The sequence below is a fragment of the Parambassis ranga genome, chromosome 15 (genome assembly GCF_900634625.1).
Source record: "Parambassis ranga chromosome 15, fParRan2.1, whole genome shotgun sequence".
Lineage (NCBI taxonomy): Eukaryota > Metazoa > Chordata > Actinopteri > Ambassidae > Parambassis > Parambassis ranga.
In genome coordinates, this window is record NC_041035.1 from 22036775 (window position 1) to 22061098 (window position 24324).

The 24324-nt window shown below is 47.5% G+C and overlaps 5 protein-coding genes across 8 annotated transcripts in view; 3 read left to right on the forward strand and 2 right to left on the reverse strand.

The window, feature by feature from the left end:
* The window catches only part of LOC114447781 (zinc finger protein 135), a 6009-nt gene extending 5310 nt beyond the window's left edge, over positions 1–699 (forward strand). For both annotated transcript variants that reach the window (XM_028424237.1, XM_028424236.1), the window contains exon 3: positions 1–699. This exon is cut by the window's left edge and continues 1588 nt beyond it. The gene's annotated coding sequence lies outside the window, so the exon portion shown is untranslated.
* Positions 700–2706: 2007 nt separating this feature from the next.
* LOC114447690 (protein quaking) lies at positions 2707–7539 on the reverse strand. The gene is given in 6 exon segments (XM_075353432.1): positions 2707–2954; positions 2957–3007; positions 3108–3195; positions 3620–3763; positions 4836–4932; positions 7361–7539. Coding segments are annotated over 6 exon segments (807 nt in total).
* On the reverse strand, positions 6489–9895 carry LOC114447508 (uncharacterized). Of its 2 annotated transcripts, XR_003671849.1 has the most exons (6): positions 9781–9895; positions 9269–9455; positions 8821–9179; positions 8524–8752; positions 8040–8453; positions 6489–7478 (listed from the first exon to the last, which is right to left on the reverse strand). XR_003671849.1 is itself a non-coding variant. In XM_028423806.1 (5 exons), the coding sequence occupies exons 1-5, from the start codon at positions 9838–9840 to the stop codon at positions 8332–8334; spliced, it is 957 nt and encodes a 318-aa protein (XP_028279607.1). In that variant the 5' UTR covers positions 9841–9895; the 3' UTR covers positions 7938–8331. The 2 variants fall into 2 exon arrangements, 1 of the variants encoding a protein (XP_028279607.1); XM_028423806.1 differs by lacking the exon at positions 6489–7478 and having other exon boundaries at positions 7938–8453.
* Positions 9403–15237, forward strand: prkn (parkin RBR E3 ubiquitin protein ligase). Of its 2 annotated transcripts, none has more exons than XM_028423803.1 (10): positions 9403–9516; positions 10475–10638; positions 10710–10968; positions 12921–13036; positions 13137–13220; positions 13304–13419; positions 13494–13630; positions 13910–13971; positions 14084–14435; positions 14514–15237. In XM_028423803.1, the coding sequence occupies exons 1-10, from the start codon at positions 9468–9470 to the stop codon at positions 14615–14617; spliced, it is 1443 nt and encodes a 480-aa protein (XP_028279604.1). In that variant the 5' UTR covers positions 9403–9467; the 3' UTR covers positions 14618–15237. The 2 variants fall into 2 exon arrangements, with proteins under 2 accessions (XP_028279604.1, XP_028279605.1); XM_028423804.1 differs by lacking the exon at positions 9403–9516 and adding an exon at positions 9917–10067.
* Positions 15238–15395: 158 nt separating this feature from the next.
* On the forward strand, positions 15396–20964 carry LOC114447691 (uncharacterized). The gene is made up of 19 exons (XM_028424084.1): positions 15396–15587; positions 15729–15843; positions 15913–16055; positions 16153–16239; positions 16456–16608; positions 16686–16836; positions 16910–17019; positions 17100–17205; positions 17283–17311; positions 17406–17497; positions 17579–17693; positions 17824–17994; positions 19039–19247; positions 19288–19455; positions 19639–19763; positions 19849–20041; positions 20112–20319; positions 20389–20447; positions 20526–20964. The coding sequence occupies exons 1-19, from the start codon at positions 15504–15506 to the stop codon at positions 20689–20691; spliced, it is 2484 nt and encodes an 827-aa protein (XP_028279885.1). The 5' UTR covers positions 15396–15503; the 3' UTR covers positions 20692–20964.
* Positions 20965–24324: the final 3360 nt, after the last annotated feature.

Below are 24324 nucleotides of genomic sequence, written 5' to 3' on the forward strand. Positions count from 1 at the left end.
TTGTATTATAAATATATAAATGGTATTTAAATGTCAAAAAACCAGGAGGCCTGCGAAGCTGCCCTCGTCACCGTAGGAACATCACCACCCTCACTCTTTTCATCAGTGTGATTCAGCAGCAGATGTCCAACAAAAACCAGAGGTAGCATCTGAACACCATCAGTAGACTGTAGGCGCCTCCCAGATATGTTCTGTGGACCTGAACACGTCTTAGTGGCTGGAACAGGTTCCACAGATCAGAGACATCTGGAGCGAAAAGGAAGTCAAGGATCAGTTGGTCCATGGATGAAGGTGGTGTATAGCTGAGGGTTTCTGCAGGCTGCAGTTAGATGACGATTAACCAAAACACCCCCCCCCACTTTTGTTTCCTGCTTGGTGACACTGAATTTGTGAATACCTTTTTTTGTATTGTGTGAATTGGACTTAATTTAATTGTGACCTATTTATAAGTGTGTGTAGGCGGCCGAGCGTTGGCGTCGGACTACAAACCTCCCATACAGAGTAAGAAGCACTCGGTGCCCCCCCCCCCCCCCCCCCCCCCCCGGCCTCCTCCATGTTGGGTTAGTTCCAGGCCTTAATGCTGCTGTTCTCCTCCCTCTTCATGTTGTGTTGGTTTGTTTCAGCGGAGCTTCACCTGCAGATAGAAGGTCGTTGTCATTGTATCGTGTTTCCAGTAGAATAAATCCAATTGACATGTTTTGTCTTGCGTTTTGTAATAAACATTTGAAAGTTCTGCTGGTTCTTCATCCTGTCTCTGTGCATGTCTACCAGGGGGCAGTCAATACTTTGTTATTCCACCAGTTACAGACGCTGGTGTTTCTTTGGAGCGCTCAATAAGGCGATTCTGAATGAATAGAAGTGAATGGAAGATTCTATTTTAGCTAGATATAGTATTGATTATAAACTTCCAGTCGAGACGGAACTCACCTTTAACCTTCAGTTTCATAATGTTCTACAGGAGGTCGTCAGCCGACAGGTGTGCTTCGTCATCAGGGCGAGTGTTTGGCATCATCAGGTGTGTTGTGCAGTGGAATCAGTCCATCATGACTTTGGACATGAACGTCAGGTCACCCGGGAAACCTCAAGAACCTGAAATGTTGTTAAAACCTCTGACGGAAGCGGTTCTCGATAGTTATCTCTGCTGCAGACGAGCGGTTCATTAGAGTCACCAGCCTCAGAAACCACAAATGAACACACCTCAGGTCAGAGGCACTGCAGAGTGAACTAGACCTCACTGGTCCAACTGCGGCAAAGAAGCCACCGGTCCTGTTTCTGTGCTGTGATGGAACCAGACTGAAACCCTGCACTGGGCTGGAATATCTGGGAGAGTTCTCTCATGTTTGGTGGTGAGGACGTTGAAGGTGTTAAAATGTCCCTGCTGTGTGTTCACAGAGTCCCACACAGACCTACAGAGTGTCTGAACAGAAGTCAGTAGTGAGTGGACCCGCCATTGTCGTTGATCGATGCTTCAGACCATTTGTGCAAACCTAAGAAAGAACCTGGATGATGGCTGATGGTTTCTGCTCCGACGTGTTCGTCATGTCTGAGGTCTCGCCTCTGCTTTTGGTTTTTTCCTTCCTTGGCGTGTCTGTGGTTCTGTGTGGGTGGGGTTTCTGGGTGGAGATCTCATCCCTGCTCGCTCTTCATCGGCCGATTGAACACACCTGCCTGCGGTTAGTCACGCTGAGTGTAAGAGGATCTGCCTCCCAGGTCTCCTTGCTCCAGCATCCACTCTGATGATTGCTAACTGGATTTACTTCCTCTCCTTGTCGGCAGCTCCTTCTTGGTTCCCGTGGCTTCATACTCCATGTTCCTGTCTGGTCGCCATCCTTGCACTGTCCTTTTAAACCTTGTTAATCGTGCCCTGTCCGAGCGTTTGGGTGGAGGCCTAGTCTGAACTTTGGTAAAACACAACAGTGTTTCCTGATCTGATCTCTCATGCCAGCTGTAGAGGAGCGCAGACAAGAGCTGCTCATTTTTCTACCTCGCTGGCCCTTTAAGGACAAATAAGAAGTGTACATCATTACTGTAAAACTACACAACTTTATTACTGCAGAGGGACTTTCCTGACGGCCATGTTCCACATCCCCTTCAGTATAATATAATCAGTGACAAAGACAGGCCTACGTGATCAGAGTAAACTCTAGGTACAAATACTAAAGACAGAAAGCATAAAAACACCTCAAACCCTTCATGAAGCCACACAGAGGACGTCTTCTTCTTCCTCCATCAGAGCCAGTGAACTGCACAGGTAAAGTGTGTGTGTGTGTTCATCAGATGTTTGTCTTCCTTCAGTCAGCTGTTGACCTGTGTCTGCTCTGCTACCCCTGGTCGGTGGCGTCTGTGGCTGTGAGTGATCTGTTGTTCAGTTAAACACTGTGAACCTGACGAAACGAACATCAGTCAAACGCCTCATTAACATGTTGCAGCGCCCCCTGTGGACAGACGCTGTGTTACAGCCACATAACCGAGTAAACCACGTTCTTTCTGATATGGATCTGAGCACGGTCACCTGCCTGTACTTTCCTGACACTGAGCATGCTCAGTAGAGGGTGAGCATCAGGTCTGGTTGTGTTGGGCTGTCCCAGTGAAGACAGGATGTGACGCTGCAGGTTCAGCCTCAAAGGGGTGTGTGTGTTGTGTTATGTGTGTTTTTTGTGCTGGTTTTCTGTCTCTCAGCAGGCATGTCGCAGCAGGAGCGTAGGTTCACCACGGGTGGTGGTGGGGCAGCAGGGAGCAATCACAGGAGCAAGGGGGGGCAGCCTTACCTAATGTCCCGCCAGAGTCCAGTGGGTACTCCGAGAGAGAAGCCGGCACCGCCAGAGCATAGGGATAGTCATACTGTGATGTGTAGATCAAACCAGAACCAGGCCCTGCTCCTGAAATCAGAGCCGGCGTTCCACCGGGCAGCACCGCCTGAAACTGACGAATAAGAGCCGCGAGGCCCGGACCTGCGGGGGCAGCACAGGGGCAGAGCTGGAAAGGACTCGAGGGGTCTGAGCAGAGGCTGCAGGGAGGTGAGGGAGGCTGGGGGAGACAGGGAGGGTGGGGGTGGTTAGGTTGGTCTGTTCTCTGATTCGTCGGTCTCTGCTCAGACAGTCTCTTACAGGATTTGACAGTGGCATCTCTGTACGTCCCATTGAGGATGGCTAACTCCATCAGTTGCATCTTTTTCAGATTGTCCTCCCCCTCCACCTGAAACACACATGACCGGTCTGATCTCTGCGAGCTCAGCTGGACATGATGGTGTCCAATCAGCACGATGTTCTGTGGAGCACGGTGAGCGGGGGAGGCCACAGTGATACAAAGCTTCTGATGATCGATCTGCCTCCCACATCACTCAAAACAAGGTTTACACACCTCCAGCTTGGTGTAAACACACACAGGCACGCACTCCACATGACCAGGCTAACAGGCTAACAATAATTTGAAACATAACTTCCTGTTGACTTTTGGATTTCCCTGTTTATACTGTGGAGTAGCTGTGACCTCTGTGGGCTGCTCCTGCAGCCTGTAAAGAACAGACACCCTTAGGGTGCATCCTTTGGAGATGCAGCCCTCAAATGGGACAAGACAGACATAAACACGCAGGTCAAAGGTCAGCGGTAAAGTGACTCACAGCAGGAACCAGCAGCTTGTTGACCTCATCTGCGGCTCATTTGAGTTTGCCATCCGCTTGGTTCTGAGCGTCTTCCACTGTGATAAGCACATGAAGGTCTTCGTTCAGGTGCTCCCAGTTCGGCTTCCCACGGTTCTGCTCCTCCTGTGGACAGAGACAGGTAGACAGGCAGGGTGTCATTGTGTCCTTTGACTCTGGTGTCACCTGTGCCCACATGAGAACAGTGTTTGACTCCTTGCTGCTGTGACCTGACCTGGAGGAGATTATATCACAGCATGAGGACAGTCCATAGGCTGTGTGGCGGTGGAAGCGTGGTGGTGGCGGGACTTTGTTTAGGGCTCTGTTGCAGCTGCATTTAAGATGGTTGGGGCCTTGGCAAGGGGGCGGGGTGCCACCAACCTGTTGCAAAGGACATGACGGTTCATGACTGAAACCTGACAGTAAAGTAATAACAGCACCGAGTCAGTCGGCCGCCGAGTGTGGCTAACTGGCCAAACCAAGCTACAAGTCAGGAGCAGTGCGCCAAGTTAGCGCTCACATGATGGAACTTAAGACTCTGTGCAGGGGGAACCGGAGGGGAGAGCACTGCTCCAGCAGTCCTTTTAGCAAAATGTAGATCAATATCTAAGTTAGTATCACGACAGTGTATTAGGGCCATTGTAAAAAATACTGACCTGGAAAGGGGGATTTTGAACAAAGTTGAAGCATGAATGCCACACCACCGCCTACACCCCAAAGGGCAGAGACAGTTTTAATGTCCTTGAACAATCCTAATTCAGCGTATAGGTCTATGGTCTGTTTTCTGTCACGATGCTACGTGCCTCCGCAGCGCTTGAATAGCTCACTCATTCTCTGGCCTCTCTGTTAAAGGGACTCCTAAGCCTCTTAGAAGTCCTCCTCTCTACTCTAACAGTTTCTCACCTTAGGACCTCTTTTAACGCTGTGAATCACTTTTACCTTTACTGGGATTTAGGCCTAACTATAAGAGGACATTCTTAGAAACGTCACCATTCTAAGAATTCTTGGAATTTCACCACTAACCAAAATTCTTTCTGCTCTTTTTCTTTCAAAGACATTAAGCAGCTGAGTCTTGAGCCCTGATTAGACCAGATGAGAAGAGTCTTGATTAGATACCAGACCATAGAGTCCTGACCGGACCAAGCCAGCACACTGTGCATTAACAGGTGACGTGTGTGTGTGTGTGTGTGTGTGTTACCTTCTTCTTGTCTCTCATGGATCCCCTGCCTCTCACCATAATCTTACATCCAGTTTCAGTCAGACCTCGAGGGCCTAAAATCCTCCCCCAAGTTAAACTGACAGACAGAGACCAGGCTGTTACCAAAACGACCTGACCGATCAGCTGATCAGCAATCAGTCTCTGCCTGTAGAGGACAGTGTGTCTGTAGTTCCTGTCTCTGCCTGTAGAGGACAGTGTGTCTGTAGTTCCTGTCTCTGCCTGTAGAGGACAGTGTGTCTGTAGTTCCTGTCTCTGCCTGTAGAGGACAGGCTGTCTGTAGTTCCTGTCTCTGCCTGTACAGGACATGTCTCTGCCTGTAGAGGACAGTGTGTCTGTAGTTCCTGTCTCTGCCTGTAGAGGACAGTGTGTCTGTAGTTCTTGTCTCTGCCTGTAGAGGACAGTGTGTCTGTAGTTCCTGTCTCTGCCTGTAGAGGATAGTGTGTCTGTAGTTCTTGTCTCTGCCTGTAGAGGACAGGCTGTGTGTAGTTCCTGTCTCTGCCTGTACAGGACATGTCTCTGCCTGTAGAGGATAGTGTGTCTGTAGTTCTTGTCTCTGCCTGTAGAGGACAGGCTGTGTGTAGTTCCTGTCTCTGCCTGTACAGGACATGTCTCTGCCTGTAGAGGATAGTGTGTCTGTAGTTCCTGTCTCTGCCTGTAGAGGACAGGCTGTGTGTAGTTCTTGTCTCTGCCTGTAGAGGACAGGCTGTGTGTAGTTCTTGTCTCTGCCTGTAGAGGACAGTGTGTCTGTAGTTCCTGTCTCTGCCTGTAGAGGACAGGCTGTGTGTAGTTCCTGTCTCTGCCTGTAGAGGACAGTGTGTCTGTAGTTCCTGTCTCTGCCTGTACAGGACATGTCTCTGCCTGTAGAGGATAGTGTGTCTGTAGTTCTTGTCTCTGCCTGTAGAGGACAGGCTGTGTGTAGTTCCTGTCTCTGCCTGTAGAGGACAGTGTGTCTGTCTCTGCCTGTAGAGGACAGTGTGTCTGTAGTTCCTGTCTCTGCCTGTAGAGGACAGTGTGTCTGTAGTTCCTGTCTCTGCCTGTAGAGGACAGTGTGTCTGTAGTTCCTGTCTCTGCCTGTAGAGGACAGTGTGTCTGTAGTTCCTGTCTCTGCCTGTAGAGGACAGTGTGTCTGTAGTTCCTGTCTCTGCCTGTAGAGGATCCTGGTTCTGGTGATGGATTTGTTACAGAAGTGGTTGATTCCTTTTAAAGGGACAGTGCGTGTGAATGTAAACCTGCATCATGTCAGAAGAAGTAAGAACATGTAAAGAGAACAGCTGCCGGGTCTGGTCCTCTGAGAACTGAACTGTACAAGTAAGAAGAAGTGAAGCCCACAAGCTGCTCAAACTTTTACACACTCTCTCTCTCTCTCTCTCTCTCTCTCACACACACACACACCCTGAGCTTCCGGTCCTCCAATTAAAGCCCATAGACATTCTGACAGGGGCTTTCAAAATAAAAGCACTGAGTGCACATCAGTTCGGTTTTATTAGTTTATTTATTTACAGGTGATGTAGACATAGAGTTGTTGTTTGTCTCACACTGAGCTCCTCCACCACATATAGACCTATATATAAACAGAACTGATGAAGCTGATGGAGGAGCAGAGATCTTCAAGAGAACTCTCCAGACGTCCTGCTTCAGCCTCATGAGTTCTTGTCAGAACCTTTTGTTACTGTGACCTTTGTAGCCTGAAGGGTGTGTAAGCGAGCAGCGATTGCGTTTGTGTCCACCGATCAGAATGTAGAGTGGGCGGAGAGATCCACAATCACTCATTCCACAAACTCTTCTGAAACAGCTCTGTGCAGCAGTCTACTCTGTTACCCTGAGTAATCTGTACTCTCATTACACCGGCCAGCTACCAGCTACCAGCAGAGCAAGCCGGTCCTCTGGGACGTCTCTTCCAGGACACGTGAACCACACCAAACCTTTGAGGCATTGTTTATTGATGGATTGAATGAACAGGTTCAGGGACCTGCATGGAGCAGGGCAGGAAGTTCTGCTGCAGTGTGGAGTCTCTGTCTCTCCTGGCAGTGAGTGTAACTACACCCAGCTCTGCATATTATGGATCATAGACTGTTTGATCTGCACCCCCATCCATCCCAGTCTCCATGGTTACAGAGACTCACAGAGGAAGACTGGCTGTCCAAGGTTTATTTGAGAAAGTTCTGCACCATCAGTTTAAGACGTTCTCTGAAAGGTGCTCTGTCCTCTGTCCTCTGGTGTGATGGATGGAAGAGGTCCTGGGGAAAGGTCATGTCTCAGGTCCAAAGTAACCAACCGCCCGAGATGCCACAAATCACCAGGAGACGGTTTCATTAAAGGAGCAGCGAGACACTTGGACCTCTACTTGCAGGAGACAGAGGAGGACAGTCGATGCTGCACGGCTGCACCTCCACCTCCTTCTCCTTTAAACTTCCTTCCACAGTTGGGTCTTTCAGGAGTTCTGGGCCGGCTCTGGGATGTTTGGGCTGAATCCGAGCTTTCATGTAAGAAAGAACAGAGTGGACCGCTCTTCCTCCTGCTTCTCCATCCCGGTGTCTTTGTCTCTGTCCTCGGCAGCCTCTGAGCCCTCAGAGCGTCTTTCAAGAAGGAAGAATAGCAGATTGTCTTCACTGCGGAGGATGTCTTGTTTCAGCAAGTCCAGGAGGAGGAGGGGTGAAAAGAAGGTGAAGCAGACCGTCAACATCTTTGTGTTGACTGTTCTCCACACAGCAACAGCTGATTCATCAAGTGATGCTTCTGAACGGGTGCACACACACACACAGACACACACACACAGACAGACAAACACACACACACACAGACACACACACACACAGACACACACACACACAGACAAACACACACACACACAGACAGACACACACACACACACAGACACACACAGACACACACACACACACACACAGACACACAGACAGACACACACACAGACAAACACACACACACAGACAAACACACACAGACACACACACACACACACACAGACACACACACACACACAGACAAACACACACACACACACAGACACACACACACACACAGACACACACACACACACAGACACACACACACAGACACACACACACAGACACACACACAGACAAACACACACAGACACACACACACAGACAAACACACACAGACACACACACACAGACACACACAGTTTACAGAGAGGAAAACCTGAGAGTGATGTCATTCTTGGAGGAGGTGTGAAGCTGTAAGAGGACAAAATGGTGGAGGAGGAAGATCTTTGAGTCTGTATGCTCGTTTACAGGAAGGACTCTGATCATGTCACATACTCGTGTATTAACAAGTTGCTAACGTGTTGCTAACGTGTTGCTAACATGTGCTAACATGTTGCTAACATGTTGCTAACGTGAGCCATGAAGCAGTACAACAGTTAAGTGTTCTCATTGGACAGTTTTGTGTGTGTGTGTGTGTGTGTGAGGTAGGCGGAGCATCTCGCTGTCCATCAAAACAACTGGTGGTCTCGATTGGCTCTCCGGCAGTGGAAGCGGATCTCAGACAGTTTGGAGTTGATACCAGAGCCGATGACTCCTTTCTTGGCCAGAGGAAACCGAGCCAAGATGGCGTCTGAGGAGCAGAGAGAAGACTGTGAAAAAGACGCAGGTCAGCACAGCTTTCTGCTGAACTCCGAACTTACTGAAGATGGCGTTGGTCTTGTGTGGGTCGAGGGCATTGTGTTGATGGTGGTAAGACGGCCGGCGGCTCCGCCCACCTCGCAGGTTACTGTTCATCAGTGTGCCCATATCAAACACACCAAGCAGCAGCATCCGCGCCATCGCTGTGGGAGACTGTGCCTGATTGGCTGCATGCCATGAGCGGACATCACAGAGAACCCCAGAGCCCGGATACACCTCCACCTGGCTCACCTGGACAGAACCAGCTGGGTCAGGTCAGCTGTGGATGAAACCAGGCCAGCACTGGGTTTAATCCTCACCTGCCCGTCCTGCTCTCCGGCAGTGCACTGGCTCTCAGAGCAGCTCCTTCTCAGCTCCTCCATGTCGGTCTGGCTACAGAGTGGCGCCTCCTCTCCCATGTAGGTACCCAGGCCCAGGTTGGCACTTACAGGCACCTCCTCATCAGCAGAATCCAGCGAGGCCCAGTACTCCGACACGTCCCTGCTAAGCTCGTCTTGGACTTGCTTGACCTCAGGACTGAAGTCTCTGTCCTGGGTCTGGTACTGAAGATGTGTGTAGGAGTTGTAACTGTCACTGCTGTTTGTTGCCGTGGAGATGGACTGGGGACCGCTGACTCGGCCCAGTGTCTGCCACATGACAGACACAAGCCCAGGGATTTCTGAGGAACACAGTCACATTACAGGTTGTACAATGAAAGCAGACAGCTCTCTGATTGGTCAGCTGGTGCATCAGCTGATCCGGACTCACCGTGAACCAGCATGTTCTTCAGGCTCTGGTTCTCAGCGGACAGTTCTGCCTTCTCTCTCTCAAGCTCCCGAACACGAGAATGCAGGAAATGCAGCTCCGTGGCCTCTGGTGACGTCAGAGGTTGTGGTGATGATGTCAGAGTCTTCAGTGATGTTAGCGCGAAGGTGCCTGACTCCAGCTTCACCACCTGGGGAGATAAATGAACCTTCTGCTGTCACTGGACCTTGACACCGCAGGAGCCCTCAGAGGTCAGTAAACAGCGCAGCAGCGCCCCCTGCGGTGTGCGCGCAGCTCCTGCAGCCAAACAGAAGCTCATATAAAGCATGCAAAATGAAAAACCACCGGAGCTGCTGTAGGAAAGGAGACATGAATATATGGGTTAGATGTGTCAGATGGTGGTGCGTTCACTGCCTGTTTCCATGTTTGCCACCGCCTGCTCTCAGACCGGTGCTTAACCTGCGGACTCTTTACTGTATTCATATTCAACATGTCTGTGATCCGGATTCGCTCACCGTCCGGGCACCGGCGCTGTGGTTTCGCTGCGAGGCGCTGCTGTCCGGACATTCCGTCATTGGGACTCAAAACCTGGACTCTCTGTCGGACGGACGCCGCTTCGGAGAGGAACAGAGGAAAAATGAAAACAAGTTTATTAAAATTCAGAATTATCCCCATTTCCGGTGATGTTCCGCGACGTCATTCCGTTCTGTAGTTGTAAAACATCGTCATGGAGACTACACCAACCAGAATGCACCGCGGCGCGCAGCTGAACACGCACCAAGGACGAAGGGACGGATGATCGGTGAGTTATACAGTTCTAGCGAACTGTACCGAGTTCGTCTGGCCTCTACCGAACTCTGTGGGTTCTGCTGATCAGTACCGGGTTCGGCTGAGTTCCACAGAGCTGCACCGAGTTCTTCTCTGTCCCTCTGAGGCTTTTGCTAATTGATAGGCTAACACTATCCAAAACGTCAGAGCTAAATGTAAGACGACACATCTGCTGCGAAAGTACCAGATATTTAAAACTGAATCGAGTGATTGATGGATTGATGAGTGGTGAAACACTGCGATAATTGATTAGCTGCAGATGAGGTCATAGCAGAACTGATCATCAACTTGGCTGCAGAATAATCAGTAATTAAACTTGATGTAAACCTGTTCCATGAGGTCACTGAGGTCACATGAGCTGACCGCCATGTGTGTCCACAGTGTTTGTGCGCTACAACCAGGGGCCCTGCGTGGCTGTAGAGCTGCAAAAGGAGGCGAGTGTTGCCCAGCTGAAGGAGGTGGTGGGGAGACAGCAGGGAGTTCGGCCGGCGGAACTCCGAGTTCTGTTTGCTGGGAGGGAGCTGCAGAGCACCCTCACCCTGCAGGTCAGAGGTCACAGTACAGGACTTCTTCTACCTCTCTGTCTCTGCTCTCTTCTTACTGCTTCTCTTCTCAGGGTTGTGACCTCCCGGAGCAGAGCACTGTCCATGTTGTCCTCCCTCCTCCATGTCCTTCTTCCTCTCAGCTCCTGCTCCTGCAGGAGCACCTGGAGCATGGCAGAGAGGTGGAACAAGACAGTCTGACCAGGCTGGACCTCAGCTCTTCACGCCTCCCTTCCACCTCATCTGGCCTAGCTGTGATTCTAGAGAGGGGAGGAAGAGAGGAAGGACAAGCAGAGGAGCAGCAAGAGGAGGCACCAGCTGCAGACCTAAAAGGTCAGTGTGTACACCTGTCAGTACTCCTGTCAGTGTGTCAGTACTTCTGTTAGTGTGTCAGTACTTCTGTCAGTGTGTCAGTACTTCTGTTAGTGTGTCAGTACTTCTGTCAGTGTGTCAGTACTTCTGTCAGTACTTCTGTCAGTACTTCTGTCAGTGTGTCAGTACTTCTGTCAGTACTTCTGTCAGTGTGTCAGTACTTCTGTCAGTGTGTCAGTACTTCTGTCAGTGTGTCAGTACTTCTGTCAGTGTGTCAGTGTGTCAGTACTTCTGTCAGTGTGTCAGTACTTCTGTCAGTGTGTCAGTACTTCCGTCAGTGTGTCAGTACTTCCGTCAGTGTGTCAGTACTTCTGTCAGTGTGTCAGTACACCTGTCAGTACTGCTGTCGGTGTGTCTGTACTTGGGTTGGGCGATATTGGCAAAAAAATTAATCACGATTAATTGTGGCATTTAGCCGATAACGATTAATTTGACGATTAATTGATGACAGTTGCACTGACATGTTTTTGACTCTAAATCGCCACATTGTTCTGAATTGATACTGACAAATCATTAGGTCAAGTGAACTACTTCATTCTAACAGGCTGGTGAGTAGTGATTAGGCACAAACCAGCCATGGAAATATGTGTTGATAACAGACGCACAAACTGCTTCAAAGTAATAATGAAGCAAACGTTTAAAGTAGCTTTGTCCTTCAAATGTTTTTATCTTCAGGTCACAGAGCAGAATGTCAACATTAAAATTAAACAGACAAATAAGCTCAGAAAAGTCACATCAGTGATTATTAAAGTTAAAAATGTGTCTGTGCAAATTAACCTGTGACTGAATATGTCCCACACTAGTTAACTCAGACTGTAGAACAGCAGCAGAAAAAACAAACAAACAAACAAACCAGACAATTTCACATTTAAATGTGTGTCTGTGCAAATCAAGCTGCCTTATGTTCTTCCAGCGCTTAGTTTGGTCGTAGGGAGCACGATGACTAACGTATCGCGGATTCTCGGCTGAGTGGAATTCTTTCAATATCTGCTGGAGGAGACTTCACTGTTGTAATGTTTCCTATCTTGCTGTGGAGTCCGTAAATAAAGATCGGAGTTCATTCCTTTGATCCGAGCAAAAGTCCAGTTACTATGACAACAACCAACGCTCCACGCTTCACCTAATGCATGTGGCGGCACTATATACAGCTCTAGCCGGCGTTGTGTCCTCGTTGTGCTTTCTTCGGCTTTCTTCGTGCTCCGGCTTATGGTGACAGACGTTGAACCTCTGTTAGGAACGTGCTGCTCCGATCATTTAACTAAACACCGCTGTCTTCAGCCATTATTGTTATTGTGGGCTCACATGTGCGCTCTTGACGGTGATGGTGAGTGTACGTCTCACACAAAAATGCGTGATCATGACGAAACGCGACTAATCGCCGTAATCGATAAGTGCCGAATATTAATCGGTGACAGTTTTTCTGACGATTAATTGCACACGACACGATTTTGCACAAGCTTAGTCTGTACTCCTGTCGGTGCGTCAGTGCTCCTGTCAGTGTGTCGGTGCGTCAGTGCTCCTGTCAGTGTGTCGGTGCGTCAGTGCTCCTGTCAGTGTGTCAGTACACCTGTCAGTGCTCTTGTCGGTGTGTCTGTACTCCTGTCGGTGTGTCAGTGCTCCTGTCGGTGTGTCAGTGCTCCTGTCGGTGTGTCAGTGCTCCTGTCGGTGTGTCAGTGCTCCTGTCGGTGTGTCAGTGCTCCTGTCGGTGTGTCAGTGCTCCTGTCGGTGTGTCAGTGCTCCTGTCGGTGTGTCAGTGCTCCTGTCGGTGTGTCTGTGCTCCTGGCGGTGTGTCTGTACTCCTGGCGGTGTGTCAGTACACCTGTCAGTGCTCCTGTCATTGTGTCAGTGCTCCTGTCGGCGTGTCAGTGCTCCTGTCGGTGTGTCAGTGCTCTGAAAGTCTTCCGTTTGTACAGGTGTGCGTCCCTGTAGTACTTTCTTTGTGTATTGTAAGAGCTGCAAGTCGATTCAACCAGGAAAACTGAGAGTTCGCTGCCGAAGCTGCAGACAGACGACGCTGACGCTCAGCCGAGTGAGTGTTCATACTTTTTACTGTTTACCATGATTATTGCTGTGTATGGCCCAAAGGGGCGCTGTTCATGTAGTGCTGATGGGATGTTTTTGTCCATCAGGGTCCAACCTGTTGGGATGACGTTCTCTTTCCTGGTCGTATTCAAGGTGTCTGTCAATTAGATGGTTGTCATGGCAATGAAGCGGTAAGAGGGGAAGCTTCTTAAAGAGTGGAACTTTTGCAGCATGTCAGTTAAAGGCCTTGTGTGTGTCTATGCATGTACTGCAGGAATTTTACATGAAGTGTGCATCCCATCCGACGTCAGACGACGACCTCTCTGTGGCCCTCGACCTCGTTATGATCAACACCAGAGACGTGCCCTGCATCGCCTGCACTGACATCCTGTAACACAAACACATACACACACACATGAATGGAGTAGTCGGATGAGCAGTAATGGGATTACTCTGCCTGTCAGGGATGTGGTGGTGGTGTTCCAGTGCTCTGAGCGCCATGTGATCTGCCTGGACTGTTTCCATCGTTACTGTCAGACGCGCCTGAATGAGCGGCAGTTTATTCATCATCCTGAGATTGGATGCTCCCTGCCGTGTGCAGGTAGGATGCGTCACTTCCTGGTGAGGTTTTTTCCTGTTCTTCAGAATGAAAGTCTAAAAACTGAAACTGAGATTTAACAGTGGAGGAAGTGATGTCAGAGCATTCTGCTGGCATCAGCTGTAGGTCTGTGTGACACTTACTGTCTAGTCATAAAATAGAATAAACTTTCTTGATCCACCCCTAGCCCACAGACAGCCAATGCTTATGGCAGAGCTGGCTGTTAAGAGGGAAGACATATACATAATAAAAACAAAAGTCATGTGACATTTGTGTCTACAGTTGGCTGTGACAACTCTTTGATCAAAGAACTACATCACTTCAGGATCCTGGGAGATGACCAGGTGCTACCACACACACACACACACCTACACAGAAACACACTGAAATACACAGACACTGTACCCACACATTCTATACTACAACTTGATTCCAGAACCCTCATTGCTCTCTCAGTACCAGCGGTACCAGCGCTATGGGGCAGAGGACTGCCTGCTGAGGATTGGAGGACTGCTGTGTCCAGCACCAGGCTGTGGGGCGGGGCTTCTGCCAGCAGATGGCAGCAGGAGGGTGGAGTGCAACAGCCAGCTGGGCTGTGGCTTCATCTTCTGCAGAGACTGCAGAGGTAGCTTCCACGAGGGTCCATGTGAGACGGTACAGGCCCCATCCACACCGGACGTGCCCCCTCTGGGCTTTACAGTGGAGGAGGAAGCGTCTTTGAGGGGGAGGTGGGAGCAGGACTCGATACTTCTCATCCAGGAGTCGACTAAACGCTGCCCACAGTGTTCGGTTCCTGTGGAGAGAAACGGTAACACTGAGCTCACAGTCTAGACTCTGGTACACATGTGCAGAGATGATTGAAGCAAGTTGTTGTCTCCCTCTGCAGGCGGCTGCATGCATATGCAGTGTCCTCTGTGCAGGGCCGAGTGGTGCTGGCTCTGTGGCGTCCCCTGGAACAGGGAGTGTATGGGAAACCACTGGTTCGGCTGACCTGCCCCATCATACGACCACTTGGTTCATCTCACATCTGTGCTGAATTCAACATGTTCTTCCTGTTTAAAGTGCCCATGAAGGCCCACCCACCCGCCCAGCTGTGATGTCACAGTCTGTCATTTAGGAGCTTGAAGCAAGGCGACTGGCCCTGTCCCATGAAGTATTTACATTTAGGCGACTTGCCCTTTAGCTTTTCCTAAACATAGCCTACTACTCCCCAAAGTGGCGTTCTCAGTTCTGCTGAGGAAGCCACTGCAGTTACCTTGATATTAGCTCTTGGAAATGACATGACCTGGATCAATCAGAGCGTTCACACACATTAAGATGTTTTGCTGCTCCTCGAACAGTTCGGAACTGATGAAGTTGCTTCCAGGCTGCTTCCGGATGCCTTAAGCTCTTAAATGAAAAAGCGACCTGGATGACTCTTTATTGGGGGGTTGCAGGTCACGTGACTTTTTAACATATTGGCATGTATCAGTGAATGAATGTATCAGATGAGGCATTCAAATAAATAAGCAACATGCATCCTGAGTCCTAATGAGTTTTAAACTGTTACTTTTTGATTGTCTGTTCACTCACAAATAGAAGTCAATAAACACACAGAGCTTTAAAAAGAATCAGACTTTTAATGTCTTTTTATAAACGCTTCCAGAACAAAAATGTTTACATTTCTTTCAAGTGACACGCGTGTTATTTAACCCTCCCACCTCCACTTCCTGATAAGACAAACCATTAACCTTTGAGCAGGCTGATAAACATCAGCTGACAGGTCCACATCACCAAGGACACACACAGTTCTGTTTCTGGAGGTACAGGAAGTCCATCAGTGTGCATCAGGGTTCTACAGTTTTGTCCTGGTTTACAGCGGTTCATCAGAACCAGGATGGAGGTGACCTGCGCCAGTCCATCAGCTGCTCAAAATCCTGGACTTGAGCTCAATATGATGGGAACCAGCAACACAGCACAGGTCAGCCTGAGAGAGACAGACACTAACCCCCACCCTCCGACTTGCCCTGCAGGATAAAGCAAACACCATTTCAGGGTCTGTCTTCGGGTCTCTGGCCAACCTCAGGTTTTTGGCTATCCTCAAGTCTCTCTCTGTCCTCAGGTTCTGAAGTGTCCTGAGGGGTCCAGATCCTCAGTGCCAGCAGCAATGAAGGCTGCAGCTCAGTGGACGTCCTACTCTTGTAGACGTTGGAAGCAAAGAGGAATAAAACTGGCAGGTAAGTAAATGTGGGTTTTTGTCCACACAGCAGACCTGGATCGGTCTTCATGACCTAGTTCCTGTTTAGGAGTTCAGCTGGAGATGAAATACCAAGGTCTGGCTGAGGATGAAGGGGATGAAAAACAAGACAAACCTGACGGAGAAAACAAAAACCAGAAACTGCTGAATCACTTCAGACAACTTGCCGTGAGCAACCAGGACAGTGATGAGGTAACACCAAACAGGTGACTCTGGTGATAAAATATCCCTATGAAAGCTACTTGAACAGAGTGTGTGTGTGTGTGTGTGTGTGTGTGTGGGACTTCAGGTAGACCTTCACTTTCTGGACAAGGTGATCTCAGATGGAGCCGATCCAAACAGCTCAGACAGATTTGGACAAACCGTCCTGCATGAGGTCACTGAGGAATTTATTTATGTTTTATGAGCTCTGCGATGACGAACGTCACACTTGTGTGGCACAAGTGACGTTCGTTATCCCTAACCCTATTGGTTGTGACATGTCCCCATGGTCCATATGCAAACCTACCTTGCTTGTTTTAGAGGACTCTGCTCATTGGTTACATTGCAGAGCTGTTCTTTTTGCAGAGAAAGTATGTGTGTATGTCTTCAGATCTCCAGGGCTTGGAGTGTGGATGTGATGCGCTTCTTCCTGGACCGAGGTTCGGATCTTCTACGTCCAGATCAGTTTGGAGTCACTGCACTGCACGTGGCCTCTGCGCTGGACTACCAGGACATGGTCCAGTTCCTGCTTGACCAAAAAGGTGTGTGGAGCGCTGTGGTGGTGTCAGTCGGCTTTTAGTATTTGATGGCCTGTGTGCATTGTCCCCAGCTGACCCGGAGGCCCGGACTCTCCTGGACCAACAGACCCCTCTTCACTTTGCTGCGAAGAATGATGCTGTGGGTTCAATTAGACTGCTGCTGCAGGCCGGTGCCTCCATCAGCTCCAGAGACTACAAACACCGCACGCCACTGCAGCTCTCCGCCAACCTGGGTAACACTGACATCAGTATTGAAATGACATCAGTGCTGACACCAGTGCTGACATCACTTCCCTGTGTTTTCAGAACGCAGGGAAGCTTCTCAGCTTCTGTTGGAGCTTGGGGCAGATGCAGGGACGAAAGACTCTGATGGACAGCTCTGCATTACGGCTTTGATTCGACACATGAGTCCAGTGGTAACTGTCTTGCCCACTGAGAGATAGCAGGGCTGTGTTTGGTCCAAAAGTGTTGATACCATGTTGTCACGTGTCCCTAGGCTCAGCTGGCACTCAGACAGTTTCATGGGAGGGACAAAATGACACGGCAGCAGTTCTTCTACCTGAACCGGCTGGAACCAGAATCGCATTTACCCGGGTACCCAGGTATCATCACTGCTGCTATTGCTGCTACCAATAATGCAGCTGCTGCAGCTAGTATTACTGCGGTTCTTGTTTTTCAGGACCAGTTCACAATGAGCCAGTGTCTCCGGTAAGTTTCAGCAGTTCACAGGGTTCAGAGGACAGTGGTCAGTGAACACTTTGACAGTTTACAGAAGGCAGAACAGAGCTCTTTGCTGTAACAGCTGCAGGTGGTGGTTCAGGAGGGGAAACTGGATCTCATCATGAATCCAGTCTTTCTAAAACTGATTCAGGTCAAATGGAATCTCTATGGCAGGTAAGCTCTTTTTGATTGGTTAGATTTTGTCTGACATCATCAATCATTGGCCAAAGGTCATGGTTTTATCTGTCTGTGCAGGTTAGGGGCGTGGCTTCTCCTCATCCTAAACTTCTTGTTTAATGTCTCTTGGACAACTGTTGCCATCTCTGCGTCCATCCAAAGACACTCACCTGATCGCTATGTGCTCCCACAGGTGACCTGTCTCCCCTGTCTCCCCTGTCTCTTTCTCTCATCTGTGTATTTTTCTCACCTGCCTTTATGTGTTTCTCTTTTTCCTTCTCACCTGTCTCTGTCGTTCTCTGACTCACCTGTCTGTGTCTCAGGACTGGTGGCGTGTCCTGCTTGTAGCCCTGGCCCTCATGTTGACCCTGGAAGAGGTGCTGAGGGAGTTGCAGGACATCCTTCGCTCCAGGAGGAAACTCCGTCTCTGGCAACAGTGGGCCGAGGGTCGTCTCCATGATGACCTGCGCTGCTCTCATCCCATGTGGTCTCAGGTAGGAAGCATGATGACAGTCAACAAGTGCATTTAAAGACGCTTAACATAATGTGGTAATGTTCTGTGTGTTATTGTTCTGTGGTAATGTTCTGTGGTAATGTTCTGTGTGTTTATGTTCTGTGGTAATGTTCTGTGGTAATGTTCTGTGTGTTTATGTTCTGTGGTAATGTTCTGTGTGTTTATGTTCTGTGGTAATGTTCTGTGGTAATGTTCTGTGTGTTTATGTTCTGTGGTAATGTTCTGTGGTAATGTTCTGTGTGTTAATGTTCTGTGGTAATGTTCTGTGTGTTATTGTTCTCTGTGTTTATGTTCTGTGGTAATGTTCTGTGTGTTTATGTTCTGTGGTAATGTTCTGTGTGTTAATGTTCTGTGGTAATGTTCTGTGTGTTTATGTTCTGTGGTAATGTTCTGTGTGTTTATGTTCTGTGTGTTTATGTTCTGTGGTAATGTTCTGTGTGTTTATGTTCTGTGGTAATGTTCTGTGTGTTTATGTTCTGTGGTAATGTTCTGTGTGTTATTGTTCTCTGTGTTTATGTTCTGTGGTAATGTTCTGTGTGTTTATGTTCTGTGGTAATGTTCTGTGTGTTTATGTTCTGTGGTTATGTTCTGTGTGTTTATGTTCTGTGGCAATGTTCTGTGGTTATGTTCTGTGTGTTTATGTTCTGTGTTATTGTTCTGTGGTAATGTTCTGTGTGTTATTGTTCTGTGGTAATGTTCTGTGGTAATGTTCTGTGGTTATGTTGTGTGGTAATGTTCTGTGGTTATGTTCTGTGGTAATGTTCTGTGGTTATGTTCTGTGGCAATGTTCTGTGGTTATGTTCTGTGTGTTTATGTTCTGTGGTAATGTTCTGTGGTAATGTTCTGTGTGTTATTGTTCTGTGGTAATGTTCTGTGTGTTATTGTTCTGTGGTAATGTTCTGTGGTTATGTTCTGTGGTAATGTTCTGTGGTTATGTTCTGTGGTAATGTTCTGTGGTTATGTTCTGTGGTAATGTTCTGTGTGTTATTGTTCTCTGTGACATAGTTTTGTGTTGAATATACAGGAAAGATGTTTCCTTCTGGATCAGAACCAGCAAATTTATAGAATGAGGGGAAGCTACAGCCATGACCTCTGGTACCACACACACACACAGAGCAAACCCAAGCATAAACCTGGTTCTAACAGGAACCCTGACAATTCCAATGAGCATCACATAGAATCTCTCACACCTAATGAGGTCTGGTTGACTCCAGCCTCCTCCAACCCTAAAATGTATGTATCATGTTAAAGTCTGAATTTCAACCACTGACAGGAACGTCTTTGATTGGCTCGTGTACTCTCTGCTGATGGCATCCATCAGCGTCCACATGGTCGATGTCTTTCATCCCTCCGTCCTTCTTCACACCATCAGTCTGCGTCTGTTCTCTATCACCGTCATCTTCCTGTGGCTGCGACTCATGAAACATGTCCGAGCCTTCAGGTACAAAAACGTATTCTATTCTATTCTATTCTATTCTATTCTGTTCTATTCTATTCTATTCTATTTAGACACAGTCACAGTTTACTTGATACTTGAACTCATTGACTGTGATGTCTTCTGGGACAGAAGAGTCATAGTTACATTCAGTAAGTCAGCACATTGTGATGTCATCATACCACTCAGGCTCATGGGTCCATTCATCGTCATGTTGGGGAACATCATTGGCGACGTGATGCGTTTCCTCTTCCTTTATTTGGAGATCTTCATTCCCTATGCCTGCAGCTTCTGGATCATGTTTGGAGGTCAGAGTTTGTGCGTGGTAACACTGTCTTTGTGAGGACCAGTGTAATAATGCTATCATACTATCACTAATGTCCCCAGGCTCAACCTCAGTTCCCAGCATGCAGTCTGTCACAGGTCTGCTGTACAGTCTGTATCGCATTACTCTGGTGGATGAGTATGAATATGCTGCCATGGTGACAGTGGATGAAGTTATGGCTCCTTTGCTGTGTGGGACGTTTCTGGCGGCGTCCTCCATCCTGTGTGTCAACCTGCTGATCGCGTTGCTGACAGACACCTTCCAGAGGTCAGAGGTCACACCTGGACAAACACAGAACATGATTCATTTTACGTACTGATGTGTCTGTGTGTGTCAGGGTTCATGATAACTCGCAGGCTAATGCTGTGATGCAGCAAGCTGCCGTCATCCTTCAGGTGGAGGAGTCCATGCCCTTCCTCTGTCGTTTCTATGACAACAAGTACATCTCTAACTACTGTTCGCCACTGGTTGAAACCTACAATGATGATATCACAACAAACCCCCACCACCACAGTGAGATGGGCCGCATCACTGGACAGATCAAAGTGTGTATCTACTCAAAGTTCTAAGTGTTTTGTGTGTGCAGGTTGTAAAGGTGTCTGTGTGTCCTGCAGGAGACTCTGGACCAGTTTTTGGTACTGCAGAGGGACAGGGAGACACCCACAGGTTCAGGGTGAGACCAGAGCTTCGCTGAGACTTGGTCTGTCCTCAAAGGGAAGCAGCTGGTCTAAGGTGGTCTTCTCTCTTTCAGAGTCTACATGGACCAGGAACAGCAGGACCACCGGGACCGGGAACTTCAGGCGATTAAAGCCGAGTTAAAGGAGCTCCGACATCTGGTCCAGCAGCTCGTTCAGGACTCTTTGTTAAAACCTGATCAGATACAAAATGTGTGTATGCACATCAGGACACAGGAGTGAATATTAATGCCGTTATTTTAAAATGGATTCATTTGTATTGTGTTTTAAATCAGCCAAAACTGTATATTATTATTATTATTATTACTACATACAGTCTTGTGCAAATGTCTGGCACACCTCAGGACAATCTCTGCATCAGTTTGTCCCCTGCTGAGCTGTTGAAGCAGCAGCTTCATGTTAACATGTGTTACACCTTATGGAAACACTTCAGTAGTGAAATACCTTTTATTGGCCCAACAGAAACATGTCTATGTGCATTTAAACCTAAATAGGCATGTGTATAAATTTGGGCGCAGTCTGGCAGGTGGTATTTTGGCCCATTCCTCCAAAACAGCTCCAGGTTAGGCAGGACAGCCTGCTCCAAATCAATCCATACATTATTAATGATGTTAAGGTCTGGGGACTGGGGTGGCCATTCCAGAACATGGTGCTTGTGCTTCTGCATGAATTCCTGGGTGGATTTTGGACAGTGCTTAGGATCACTGCTGAAACATCCAACCCTGGTGTAGCTTCAACTCTGAGACTGACTCTTGAACATTCTTCAAGAATCTGCTGATACTGAGATGATTCCATGTGGCCCTCAGCTTTAACCAGGTCTCCAGTACCTGTGCTGGCCACACAGACCCAGAACATGATGGACCCTCCACCAAAAGTTGGTGATACGTTCCTCTCCTGTAGTTCAGTGTGTCTCACACCATGCATGCCTCCTCTGGTTCTGACCAAACTCCTCTATGTCCGTCTGTTCTTCACAGTACTTATTCCAATTCCTCATTATTCCTCATGGACTCTTCTTGTGATGAACACTCAGGAAAGGCTTTTTGTGCATCGCCCTTCCAAAGAGCTTTTCCTGGTGTAACGCTGGATTGTGGACCGATGAACAACGACACCATCAGCAGCCAGATGTTCCTGTAGTTCTCTGGAGGTGTTCTGTGGCTGGTCTGTGACCATTGTGACCATCCTTCACCTGTGTCTCTCCTGTATTTGTTTCGGCCATCCACATCTTTCCTTCACAGTGGCTGTTCCAGTGGTCTTCCATTCCTGCACTACACTTCTGACAGTGGAGTCAGACAGTCCAAACCGTCCAGATCATTTCTGGCACCCTTCTCCTAATTTATAACAATGAATTATCTTAGTTTGTAGGTCAGTGGAGAGCTGTTCAGAGGCCCCATGTTTCCACTCTCTAAGAAAGAACCTGGGACAAGCACAGCCAGCAGTTACCTTTGTTAAACAGGTTGATTCCACCTGTCTTTGTAACTGAAGATCTAACAAGCCAATCAAAGCAGGTTTGTGCTGCAGCCTGTCTATATATCTATCAATCCCTACAGGTCTTGGAATGATGTGATTAAAAAGGTGCCAAAATATACACATGCCTATTTTGGTTTAAATGCACCTAACATGTTTCTGTTGGGCCAATAAAGGCTATTTCACTATGTCCATAAGGTGTAACACATGTTACCATGAAGGGGACACACTGATGCAGTGATTTTCCTGAGGCGTGCCCAGACTTTTATATAACGCTGTATAAGAAAATCATTTGAAATAATAACCTGAATATGGAACAAAGTGGTTTTCTGGAGCATCATTAGAATCATGAATGGTGTCCATGCCGTCTCCCTTCTAAATCAGATGACCTGAAGTGCTACTCTTTGGTCTGCTGGCACAGGGTCAAAGGTCGCTTGGTCTCCATGTGGGCAAACTCTACCAGCATCAACCCTTCAACACTGTGCACAGGTGGGAGAAAACACAAAGGGCTGAGCCAGCTGGTCACCTCCTCACGGTGCAGCTACACACACAGCCTGCAGGTGGAGTGCTTGCACACTGGAGGATGGCCAGATAATAATAACATAAAGTCACAGACAGTGTAATAATGTCTGATATAACAGACATAGTCACAACTACAGCAACCCAGCACCTGCTATGGATCATCGTGTTCACGCCACACACTTCAATTGAAGTGTCGTCAGTTCACTGTTAGATAAACTGGACCTTTTTATTATTATATTATTGAGTCAGGTAGGCTAGCTAGCATGGCTAGCAGAAATGACCGTTAGTTAATTACGTGACGTTAACCCTCATGCATTGTTCGCAAACACTACCCTAATGTGTTGTTCGGGGACAAAAACGTCCCCTAACTTTAACGGTTTTAAAAATATATTAGATAAATATTTTTTTGAAATTTTTTTGCATAGACCTTTTAATTAACTTCAGTTCTAATCAACAGTAGTGAAAAAATCATTTTCCCCCAGGATTTTAACCCTTTAATCACCAATTTTATGAGGGGTGGTGCTGAAAATTGAAAAAAAAAAACACAAAATGGCTCATTTTTAATAGAAAAGGTGAATGTGGACTGGATTCTTTTGAACCTTTATTACAGTCTTGGTCATGTCAAACATCAGTAAAAAAATTGACTTGATTGCATTATTAGTTTTGCACAGCACTGGATTTTCTTTTTTTCTCCCTAATGTGTTTGTTCGGGGACAAAAACGTCCCCTAACTTTAACGGTTTTAAAAATATATTAGATAAATATTTTTTTGAAATTTTTTTGCATAGACCTTTTCATTAACTTCAGTTCTAATCAACAGTAGTGAAAAAATCATTTTCCCCCAGGATTTTAACCCTTTAATCACCAATTTATAAGGGGTGGTGCTGAAAATTGAAAAAAAAACACACAAAATGGCTCATTTTTAATAGAAAAGGTGAATGTGGACTGGATTCTTTTGAACCTTTATTACAGTCTTGGTCATGTCAAACATCAGTAAAAAAATTGACTTTATTGCATTATTAGTTTTTGCACAGCACTGGATTTTCTTTTTTTCTCCCATTTTGTCCCATAGACTTACATTATAAACACACTTTTTTTGACTGCACAGCCATGGCACTAAATAATCATGCATTCTTGATTGTTGGTGGTTTACCCTGTTGGTAGGAGGTAAAATTTGGGATTTTTACAGTTAACAACTTAATTACCATATTAACCCTTACCTGCAGGCCTGTGCTCATGTAGTGTAGTTTCTGGCTTGTATATGGAGTTATAGGGAGTATTTTAGCACATAATTGTGTGTCTACACACTGTGTGTGTATGTTAGAGAGGAAGAGAGCCATTTGCACACTGATCTTGTTATCTGTGAGTACACACAACCACAGAGTCTTCATAGTAAACAAAAACAAAGAAAGTGTTGCTATGCACGTGTGGCCCTTTGATGTCTACAGGTGCAGACTAAACAAAACAAAAAGGCAAGTGGTCTTACATGTGACCTTGTGGTCATTTGATGGTGAGAAGAGCAGAAAGCAACATGAAGAGAGGATTCACTTGTGCACAATCTCTGGAAATGATTGTGCAGCCTGGCTCTATGAAGGGCCAGGCTGTGAAGCTGTGAAGGCTGCACAAGTAGATCCGTCACTTGTTCACAAGCGAATCCTTCATTCGTTCACAAGTGAATCCTTCACTCATGCACAGGTGAATCCTCTCTTCATGCTGCTTGCTGCTCTTGTCACCATTAAATGACCAGGAGGATGCATGCAAGTCCACTAGTGTTTTTGTTTTGTTTAGTCTGAACCTCTCAGCATCAAGGGCCCGGCACTTACTTTTAGGGCTGCAACAAATTTACTTTACTTTACTTTACTAAACTACT

Bases quoted from the DNA above. Each gene is read 5' to 3' on its own strand.
- prkn (XM_028423803.1), top strand. From the start codon at position 9,468: ATGAACCTTCTGCTGTCACTGGACCTTGACACCGCAGGAGCCCTCAGA. The intron at 13,420-13,493 runs GTAACACAAACA...TCTGCCTGTCAG, and splicing joins ATCGCCTGCACTGACATCCT to GGATGTGGTGGTGGTGTTCC. The intron at 14,436-14,513 runs GTAACACTGAGC...CTCCCTCTGCAG, and splicing joins GGTTCCTGTGGAGAGAAACG to GCGGCTGCATGCATATGCAG.
- LOC114447691 (XM_028424084.1), top strand. From the start codon at position 15,504: ATGGAGGTGACCTGCGCCAGTCCATCAGCTGCTCAAAATCCTGGACTT. The intron at 16,837-16,909 runs GTAACACTGACA...CTGTGTTTTCAG, and splicing joins GCAGCTCTCCGCCAACCTGG to AACGCAGGGAAGCTTCTCAG. The intron at 19,456-19,638 runs GTACAAAAACGT...CATACCACTCAG, and splicing joins AAACATGTCCGAGCCTTCAG to GCTCATGGGTCCATTCATCG.
- LOC114447508 (XM_028423806.1), bottom strand. From the start codon at position 9,840: ATGACGGAATGTCCGGACAGCAGCGCCTCGCAGCGAAACCACAGCGCC. The intron at 9,456-9,780 runs GTGAGCGAATCC...TTATCTCCCCAG, and splicing joins ACAGCGCCGGTGCCCGGACG to GTGGTGAAGCTGGAGTCAGG. The intron at 8,753-8,820 runs GTGAGGATTAAA...GGTTCTGTCCAG, and splicing joins CCGGAGAGCAGGACGGGCAG to GTGAGCCAGGTGGAGGTGTA.